The sequence below is a fragment of the Anser brachyrhynchus genome (assembly GCF_964034855.1).
Source record: "Anser brachyrhynchus genome assembly, contig: SCAFFOLD_363, whole genome shotgun sequence".
NCBI lineage: Eukaryota > Metazoa > Chordata > Aves > Anseriformes > Anatidae > Anser > Anser brachyrhynchus.
The window spans coordinates 15,991-26,092 of NW_027663842.1; the positions used below are offsets into that span (position 1 = coordinate 15,991).

General features: G+C 55.0%; 1 protein-coding gene across 1 annotated transcript; it reads left to right on the forward strand.

The window, feature by feature from the left end:
• The first annotated feature begins 470 nt into the window (after positions 1 to 470).
• On the forward strand, positions 471 to 7,781 carry LOC308186744 (uncharacterized protein). Its single transcript, XM_080608917.1, has 3 exons — positions 471 to 835; positions 3,832 to 3,897; positions 5,259 to 7,781. Exons 2-3 carry the CDS (start codon positions 3,840 to 3,842, stop codon positions 6,122 to 6,124), a joined length of 924 nt encoding a protein of 307 aa, XP_080465043.1. The 5' UTR covers positions 471 to 835; positions 3,832 to 3,839; the 3' UTR covers positions 6,125 to 7,781.
• Positions 7,782 to 10,102: the final 2,321 nt, after the last annotated feature.

Below are 10,102 nucleotides of genomic sequence, written 5' to 3' on the forward strand. Positions count from 1 at the left end.
AGGGATTTGAGGGGTACTGGGAGCACTGGGAGGTGTTGGAGGTGCACCGGGGGTGGCTTGGGGGGTTACTGGGAGCACTGGGAGGGATTTTGGGGGTACTGGGAGCACTGGGAGGAGGTTTGGGAGGGATTTCAGGGGTACTGGGAGCAACTGGGGGGGATTAGAGGGGTACTGGGAGCAACTGGGGGGGATTAGAGGGGCACTGGAGGAGGTTTGGGAGAGATACTGGAGGGTACTGGAAGCACTGGGAGGAACTGGGAGGTACTGGGAGCACTGGGAGGGCGTTTTGGGGGAACACCAGGGGGTACTGGGAGGGATCTGTGGGGCACTGGGAGGTATTGGAGGGATACTGGGAGCACTGGGGGGAGGTTTGGGGGGACACTGGGTGTTACTGGGAGGCACTGGGAGGGACTGGGAACACTGGGGGGGGCATTTTGGGGGAACACTGGGGGGTACTGGGAGGGATTTGGGGGGCACTGGGAGGTATTGGAGGGATACTGGGAGCACTGGGAGGAGGTGTGGGGGGAATGCTGGGGGGTACTGGAGGCACTGGGAGGCACTGGGAGGGACTGGGAGCCCGGTGGCCTTCCCGTGTCCCCGGGAGCCTTTGCGGCAGGAAACGCCGCTCGCCCGCCACCATTGTCAGGGCCGGCAAAAAAAACGACCCCGTTTTGGGTGAAAAAACGCCCGGATTGGGGCCCACCGGTGCCAGGGAGCTGCTGCGGCTCTCGTGAATCCGTCCCCGTCGGATTTGGGGTGAAAAAGGGCAAAAACGGGCCGATCGCTGGCGGCGAGCGGCCGGGGGAGTTAAGCGGCGCGTGGATTGCGTTTTGGGGTGAGAAACGGGGAAAATGGGCCGATGGCTGCGGGGAGGGTGGGAGGGGGGGGGGCTGAATGCTTACGGGAGGGCATTTTGGGGTGAAAAAAGGGGAAATCGGGCTGTTGGTTTTCAGGTGGGGAGGCGCGGAATGAACTAAATGTGGGCATTGCGTTTTAGGGTGAAAAAGGAGGAAAATGGGCCGATTGCTGCTGAGCAGGCAGGGAGAGGAATTAACTGTTTGTGGGAGGGCGTTTTGGGGTGAAAAAGCAGGAAAGTGGGCCGGTCGCTCTCAGGTAGAGGGGTGCAAAATTTACAAATTGTCAGGACTGTGTTTTGGGGTGAAAAGAGGAGAAATCGGGGTGACTGCTACAACGGGGTGGGGGTGCAAAATTAGGTAGTTTGGGGGATTGTATTTTTGTGTGAATAAGGGGGAAAATGGGAAAAAAATCTGCCGGGCATGCAGGATGGGGGGTTAGTTAACGGTGCGGATTGCTTTTTGGGGTGAAAAAGGAGGAATTTGGGCCCGTTGTTATGGGGTGGGGGGGTGGGGGCCTGTAAAATTAACTAATTGTGGGGATTGTGTTTTGGGGTGAAAAGGGGGGAAAATGGGACGATTGCTGCTGGGCCGGCAGGAGAGGGGTTAACCGCTGGTGGGAGGGACTTTTGGGTTGAAAAAGGAGGAAATTGGGCCGACCGCTCCGGGGTAGGGGGGGGAGCAAAATTAACTCATTGTCGGGGTTCTGTTTTGGGGTGAAAAGAAGGGAAATCGGGATGATTGCTGCATGGGGCAGGGGGGCAAAATTAACTAGTTTGGGGGGTCGAATTTCGGGGTGAAAAGGGGGGAAATCGGGCCGATTGCCTTCAGGAATTAAGGTGCGGGATTGATTCATCGCGTGGATTGCATTTTGGGGTAAAAAAGGGTGAAAATGGGCTGATTGCTTCAGGACATGGGGGATTAGGGTTTAAAAATAAGGGGGGGCTATTTTGGGGTAAAAAACAAGGGAAATGGGGTAACTTATTGTGGGTGTCAGGGGGGCCGAATTAATTAATTGTGAGGATTGTGTTTTGGGGGGAAAAATGGGAGAAATGGGATAATTAGTCCCGGGGTGGGGGGAGTGCAAAATTAACAAATCTGGAGGATTAGGTTTTGGGGTGAAATAGGGTGAAAACAGGTCAATTGCTCCTAAGCGTGGGGGTGCAAAATTAACTAATTTGGGGGTTATGTTTTGGGGTGAAAAGGGAGGAAATTGGGCTAAATGCTCTCAGTTGTAGGAGTGCAAAATTAACTAATTTTGGGGATTGTTTTTTGGGGTGAAAAAGGGAGGAAATGGGGTGATGGCTGTCAGGAATGGGGGTGCGGAATTAATTGTGGGGATCGCATTTTGGGGTGAAAAAGGGGGAAAATGGGACGATTGCTTTCAGGTGTAGGGGTTCAAAATTAATTAATTTTGGGGATTGTGTTTTGGGGTGAAAAGGGAGGAAATTGGGCCAATTGCTTTCAGGTGTAGGGGTGCAAAATTAACTAATTTTTGGGATTGTTTTTTGGGGTGAAAAAGGGCAAAAATGGGGTGATGGCTCTCAGGAATGGGGGTGTGGAATTAATTTTGGGGATTGCATTTTGGGGTGAAAAAGGGGGAAAACGGGACGATTGGTTTCAGGTGTAAGGGTGCAAAATTAACTAATTTTGGGGATTGTCTTTTGGGGTGAAAAAGGGCAAAAATGGGGTGAAGGCTCTCAGGAATCGGGGTGCGGAATTAATTAATTGTGGGGATCGCATTTTGGGGTGAAAAGGGAGGAAACTGGGCCAATTGCTCTCAGGTGTAGGGGTGCAAAATTAATTAATTTTGGGGATTGTGTTTTGGGGTGAAAAAGGGGGAAATTGAGCCAATTGCTGTCAGGTGTAGGGGTGCAAAATTAACTAATTTTTGGGATTGTGTTTTGGGGTGAAAAGGGAAGAAATTGGGCCAATTGCTCTCAGGTGTAAGGGTGCAAAATTAACTAATTTTGGGGATTGTTTTTTGGGGTGAAAAAGGGTAAAAATGGGGTGATGGCTCTCAGGAAGCGGGGTGCAGAATTAATTAATTGTGGGGATTGCCTTTTGGGGTGAAAAGGGAAGAAATTGGGCCAATGGCTCTCGGATGTAGGGGTGCAAAAATAACTGATTTTTGGGATTGTTTTTTGGGGTGAAAAAGGGCAAAAATGGGGTGATGGCTCTCAGGAATCGGGGTGCAGAATTAATTCATTCTGGGGATTGTATTTTGGGGTGAAAAGGGAAGAAACTGGGCCAATTGCTCTCAGGTGTAGGGGTGCAAAATTAATTTTTGGGATCGTGTTTTGGGGTGAAAACGGAGGAAATTGGGCCAATTGTTTTCAGGTGTAGGGGTGCAAAATTAATTAATTTTGGGGATTGTGTTTTGGGATGAAAAGGGAAGAAATTGAGCCAATTGCTCTCAGGTATAAGGGTGCAAAATTAATTAATTGTGGGGATTGTCTTTTGGGGTGAAAAAGGGGGAAAATGAGACGATTGCTTTCAGGTGTAGGGGTGCAAAATTAATTAATTTTGGGGATTGTGTTTTGGGGTGAAAAGGGAGGAAATTGGGCTAAATGCTCTCAGTTGTAGGAGTGCAAAATTAACTAATTTGGTGGATTGTCTTTTGGGGTGAAAAGAGAGGAAATTGGGCCAATTGCTCTTGGGTGTAAGGGTGCAAAATTAACTAATTTTTGGGATTGTCTTTTGGGGTGAAAAAGGGGGAAAACGGGACGATTGCTCTCAGGTGTAGGGGTGCAAAATTAATGAATTTGTGGGGTTACATTTTGGGGTGAAAAAAGGCAAAAACCAAAGGAGGCTTTTTCGGGGCGAGAGCAGGAGGTTTGGCGCCCGTAACGCGCCCCAGACGAGGGGGATTTTGGGGCAAAAACGGACCGATTTGGGGTAAAATAAAAAAGCAAAAAAAGGGCTTTTTTTTTTTTTTTCTTTCTCATTTTTGCCCTTTTTTGCCCCGTTTCGGCAGGCGCCGCCATGGAGGCCGGGGGTCCCCGGCGGGACGGGGCCGTCCCCAGCGAGCCCCGCGACGCAGGTGAGGACGCGGGGCGCGGGGAGCTCCTCGGGGACGGGGGGTTTTTGGGGCAAAAAGGCGGGAATTTGGGGAAAAAAAAACACAAAAAGGGGTGGTCTTCTGCTGGGAGTGGCCCTTCGTGGTCGTGGGTGGCCACCAGGAGATGTTCTCCATGGAGGAACGTCGTGACGTGGTCATGGGTGACCACCAGGAGATGTTCTCCGTGGAGGAACATCTCAAGGTTGACGTGGGTGACCCACCAGGAGATGTTCTCCATGTAGGAACTTCATGATGTGGTCATGGGTGACCCACCAGGAGACGTTCCTCCATGGAGAACATCTGGTGGGTCATCAAACGACCACGTCGAGATGTTCCACCATGGAGGAACATCTCGTGGTCGGTCAGCGTGTGGCCATGTAGGGATGTTCCTCCGTGGAGAACGTCTGGTGGGTCATCGTGTGACCATGTAGAGGCGTTCCGCCATGGAGAACATCTCCACATGGCCATATATAGACCTACTATGAGATGTTCTCCATGGAGGAACGCCTCTACATGGTCTTACGTTGACCTACCACGAGATGTTCTCCATGGAGAACATCTCCACGTGGTTGGTTGATGACCCACCGGACGTTCTCCGTGGAGGAACCTCTCTACGTGGCCATACCTTGACCTCCTATGAGATGTTCTCCATGGAGAACACCTCTACATGGTGACACGATGACCCACCAGACGTTCTCCATGGAGGAACATCTCTACATGGCCATACCTCGACCTACTATGAGATGTTCCTCCATGGAGAACATCTCCACATGGCTATTTGATGACCCACCAAGACGTTCTCCATGGAGGAACATCTCTACATGGCCATATGTTGACCTCCTATGAGATGTTCCTCCATGGAGAACATCTCCACATGGTTGGTTGATGACCCACCAAGACGTTCTCCATGGAGGAACATCTCTACATGGCCATATGTTGACCTCCTATGAGATGTTTCTCCATGGAGAACACCTCTACATGGTCACACGATGACCCACCACGAGACGTTCTCCATGGAGAACATCTCTACATGGTTGCTTGATGACCCACCAAGACTTTCTCCATGGAGGAACATCTCTACATGGCCATATGTTGACCTACCATGAGATGTTCCTCCATGGAGAACACCTCTACATGGTTGTTTGATGACCCACCAGATGGTCTCCATCGAGGAACATCTCTACATGGCCATATTATGACCTCCTATGAGATGTTCCTCCATGGAGAACATCTCCACATGGTTGCTTGATGACCCACCAGACGTTCTCCACGGAGAACCCGCGGGTTCCTCAGCCCCAACCCGCCCCCCCGACCCTTCTCCTCCCCGTTCCCCCCCCCCACAGCACCGCCGACGCCCCCCGGAGACCACCCCAGCGGCTTCATCAACCTCCTGGGCCTCCTGGAAGCCGGCGAGCGCCGCTCCAAACCCTACCGCTGCACCGAGTGCGGGAGGACCTTCGGCCAGAGCTCCAACCTCCTGGAGCACCAGCGCACCCACACGGGCGAGAGGCCCTTCTCCTGCCCCCGGTGCCCCAAGAGCTTCGGCAGGAGCTCCACCTTGGCCGAGCACCTCCGCACCCACACCGGCGAGAAGCCCTACGCCTGTCCCACCTGCTCCCGGACCTTCAGCCGCAGCTCCACCTTGACCGAACACCGGCGCACCCACACCGGCGAGACCCCTTTCTCCTGCCCGGAGTGCGGGAGGACCTTCGGCAGGACCTCCAACCTGGTCAAGCACCTCCGCACCCACACCGGCGAGAAGCCCTACGGCTGCGGCCGCTGCGGCAAGGCCTTCAGCCTCAGCTCCAACCTGGTCAAGCACGAGAGGACCCACACGGGCGAGAAGCCCTTCTCCTGCCCGCAGTGCCCCAAGCGCTTCAAGAAGAAGACCCACCTGGCCTCCCACCAGCGCACCCACACCGGCGAGCGGCCCTACCGCTGCGGCGAGTGCGGCAAGGCCTTCGGCCAGAGCTCCACCCTCATCGAGCACCAGCGCACCCACACCGGCGAGCGCCCCTTCCGCTGCGGCGCCTGCGGCAAGAGCTTCTGCGTCTCCTCCAACCTGGTCAAGCACCGGCGCATCCACACCGGCGAGAAGCCCTACGGCTGCGCCCGCTGCGGCAAGCGCTTCCGCTACAAGCCCCAGTTCACCCGGCACCTCAAGGGGCACCCCGAGGAAGGGGAGGAGCCGGCTTGCGGGGTCCCCTAGGAGGTGGGCAGCGGGTGGTCCGACGTCGCGGCGGTCGTCTGAGGAACCCGAGGAACATCGCGGTGTCGCGGTGTGGTGGCCACCAAACCGTGGTGGAACCTCGAGTGTTGTCCCTAGAGGTTGGCAATGGGCTTGGGAGGTCAGGGTGGGTCCCAGCACCTCAACGGGGTGCTCCACCATCATGGCGTCCAGCTAGGAACCCGAGGAACAGCATGGTGTTGTGGTATGGTGGCCACCAAACCATGGTAGAACCTCAAATGTTGACCCCGGAGACACGTGGAGGTTAAATACGGACGTGGGAGGTCAGGGTGGGTCCCAGCACCTCAACAGGGTATTCAACCATCATGGCGTCCAGCTAGGAACCTAAGGAACGCTCTTGGTGTCGTGGTATGGTGGCCACCAAACCATGGTAGAACCTCAAATGCCGTCCCTGGAACCATCTCGAGGTGGATGATGGACTTGGGAGGTTGGGATGGGTGCCGGGACCTCAACAGGGTGCTCCACCATCATGGCGTCCAGCTTAGAACCCAAGGAACACTCTTGGTGTTGTGGTATGGTGGCCACCAAACCATGGTAGAACCTCAAATGTTGTCCCTGGAACCATCTCGAGGTGGATTATGGACTTGGGAGGTCGGGATGGGTGCCAGGACCTCAACGGGGTGCTCTACCATCATGGCGTCCAGCTTAGATCCTAAGGAACGCTCTTGGAGTTGTGGTGTGGTGGCCACCAAACCGTGGTAGAACCTCGAGTGTTGACCCTGGAGACACGTGGAGGTCAAATACGGACTTGGGAGGTCAGGGTGGGTCCCAGCACCTCAACGGGGTGGTCCACCATCATGGTTTCCATCTTAGGACCCAAGGAACATCATGGTGTTGTGGTATGGTGGCCACCAAACCGTGGTAGAACCTCGAGTGTTGTCCCTAGAGGTTGGCGATGGGCTTGGGAGGTCAGGGTGGGTCCCAGCACCTCAACGGGGTGCTCAACCATCATGGCGTCCAGCTAGGAACCCGAGGAACATCATGGTGTTGTGGTATGGTGGCCACCAAACCATGGTAGAACCTCAAATGTCGTCCCTGGAACCATCTCGAGGTGGATGATGGACTTGGGAGGTCGGGATGGGTGCCAGGACCTCAACGGGGTGCTCTACCATCATGGCGTCCAGCTTAGAACCTAAGGAACGCTCTTGGTGTTGTGGTGTGGTGGCCACCAAACCGTGGTAGAACCTCGAGTGTTGACCCTGGAGACACGTGGAGGTCAAATACGGACTTGGGAGGTCAGGAAGGGTCCCAGCACCTCAAATGGGTGCTCCACCATCATGGCGTCCAGCTAGGAACCCAAGGAACGCTCTTGGTGTTGAGGTATGGTGGCCACCAAACCATGGTAGAACCTCAAATGTCGTCCCTGGAACCATCTCGAGGTGGATTATGGACTTGGGAGGTCGGTATGGGTGCCGGGACCTCAAATGGGTGCTCCACCATCATGGCATTCATCTAAGAACCCAAGGAACGCTCTTGGTGTCGTGGTATGGTGGCCACCAAACCATGGTAGAACCTCAAATGTGGCTCCAGTAGGTAGTTAGAGGTGGACTATGGACTTGGGAGGTCGGGATGGGTGCCGGGACCTCAGTAGGGTGCTCAACCATCATGGCGTCCAGCTTAGGACCTAAGGAACATCATGGTGTTGTGGCATGGTGGCCACCAAACTGTGGTAGAACCTCAAATGTCGTCCCTGGAACCATCTCGAGGTGGATTATGGACTTGGGAGGTTGGGATGGGTCCCAGGACCTCAACGGGGTTGTCCACCATCATGGCGTCCAGCTTAGAACCTAAGGAAGGATCACGGCGTCATGGCTTGGTGGCCACCAAACCATGGTAGAACCTCAGGTGTGGCTCCTGGGGACACCGGGAGATGCCTTGGGGACCCCTGGAGACACCGTGGGGACGTCTGGGGCCACCAGGAGGCACCGTGGGGCCACCAGGAGCCACCGTGGGGACATCTGGGGACAGATGAAGCCACCGTGGGGATACCTGAAGACACCGTGGGGCCACCACGAGGACATCTGGGGCCACCGTGGGGACATCTGGGGGGGGGGGGGGCGTCGCCGTGCTTGGGCCTCTGCGGCAGCAATAAAGGGGCTGGGGTGGCACCGAGGTGTGGTCTGGGGGGGACTGGGAAGGACTGGGAGGGACTGGGGGGGGACTGGGAGGGACTGGGAGGGACTGGGAGGGGACTGGGAGGGACTGGGGGGGGACTGGGAGGAGATGTGGGTGGCCGGGGAGGTCCATGGAGCCCCAGCAGATGGTCGAGGACCACCTGGAGGAGGACGGAGGTGGAGGCGGTGGTGGTTCCTCCAGAGGGGTCTTTGGTGAGGGCCTGGCCCGTGTCTTCTCCTCGCCCGCCGGTGATCGTCGGTGGACCTGTGGGTGACGGGCGATGGATGGGTGGTGGACGGGTGACGTTCTGGAGATGTTCCGGGGACGTTTGAGGGACCTGGGACGTTCTGGAGATGTTCTGGAGATGTTTGAGGGCATCGGGGAATGGGTGGGTGGGTGGGTGAGATGTCCGGAGGCGGGTGGGGGTGGATGGACGGAAGGATGGAGATGTTCTGGAGATGTTTGAGGGACCTGGGATGTTCTGGAGATGTTTGGAGGTGGGATGGAGAAGTTTGGAGAACTTTGGAGATGTTTGGAGGTGTTTGGAGATGTTTGGAGGTGTCTGGAGATGTTTGGTGATGGGATGGACGACCGGATGGACGGATGGAGATGTTTGGAGATGTCTGGAGGTGTTTGGAGGTGTCTGGAGATGTTTGGGGATGGGATGGACGAGTGGATGGAGATGTTTGGAGGTGTTTGGAGGTGTCTGGAGATGTTTGGAGGTGTCTGGAGGTGTTTGGGGATGGGATGGACGAGTGGATGGAGATGTTTGGAGATGTTTGGAGGTGTTTGGAGGTGTCTGGAGATGTCTGGAGGTGTCTGGAGGTGTTTGGGGATGGGATGGACGAGTGGATGGAGATGTTTGGAGGTGTTTGGAGGTGTCTGGAGATGTTTGGAGGTGTCTGGAGGTGTTTGGGGATGGGATGGACGAGTGGATGGAGATGTTTGGAGATGTTTGGAGGCGTCTGGAGGTGGGACGGAGATGTTTGGAGATGTTTGGAGGTGTTTGGAGGTGTCTGGAGATGTCTGGAGGTGTCTGGAGGTGTTTGGGGATGGGATGGACGAGTGGATGGAGATGTTTGGAGGTGTTTGGAGGTGTCTGGAGATGTTTGGAGGTGTCTGGAGGTGTTTGGGGATGGGATGGACGAGTGGATGGAGATGTTTGGAGATGTTTGGAGGTGTCTGGAGGTGGGACGGAGATGTTTGGAGATGTTTGGAGATGTTTGGAGGTGTTTGGAGGTGTCTGGAGATGTCTGGAGGTGTCTGGAGGTGTTTGGGGATGGGATGGACGAGTGGATGGAGATGTTTGGAGGTGTTTGGAGATGTCTGGAGATGTTTGGAGGTGTCTGGAGGTGTCTGGAGGTGTTTGGGGATGGGATGGACGAGTGGATGGAGATGTTTGGAGATGTTTGGAGACGTTTGGAGGTGTCTCAAGGTGTTTGGTGATGGGATGGACGACCGGATGGACGGATGGAGATGTTTGGAGATGTTTGGAGGTGTCTGGAGATGTTTGGAGGTGGGACGGAGATGTTTGGAGGTGGGATGGCGATTTTTGGAGTTGGGATGGAGAACTTTGGAGATGTTTGGAGAGGTTTGGAGGTGTCTGGAGATATTTGGAGGTGTTTTGAGATGTTTGGAGGTGTCTGGAGATGTTTGAGGATGGGATGGACGAGTGGATGGAGATGTTTGGAGATGTTTGAAGGTGTCTCAAGGTGTTTGGAGTTGGGATGGACGACCGGATGGATGGATGGAGATGTTTGGAGATGTTTGGAGGTGTCTGGAGATGTTTGGGGATGGGATGGACGAGTGGATGGAGATGTTTGG

Coding starts and splice junctions, on each gene's coding strand:
- LOC308186744 (XM_080608917.1), top strand. CDS start 3,840: ATGGAGGCCGGGGGTCCCCGGCGGGACGGGGCCGTCCCCAGCGAGCCC. Junction 3,898..5,258: donor CAGCGAGCCCCGCGACGCAG/GTGAGGACGCGG, acceptor CCCCCCCCACAG/CACCGCCGACGCCCCCCGGA.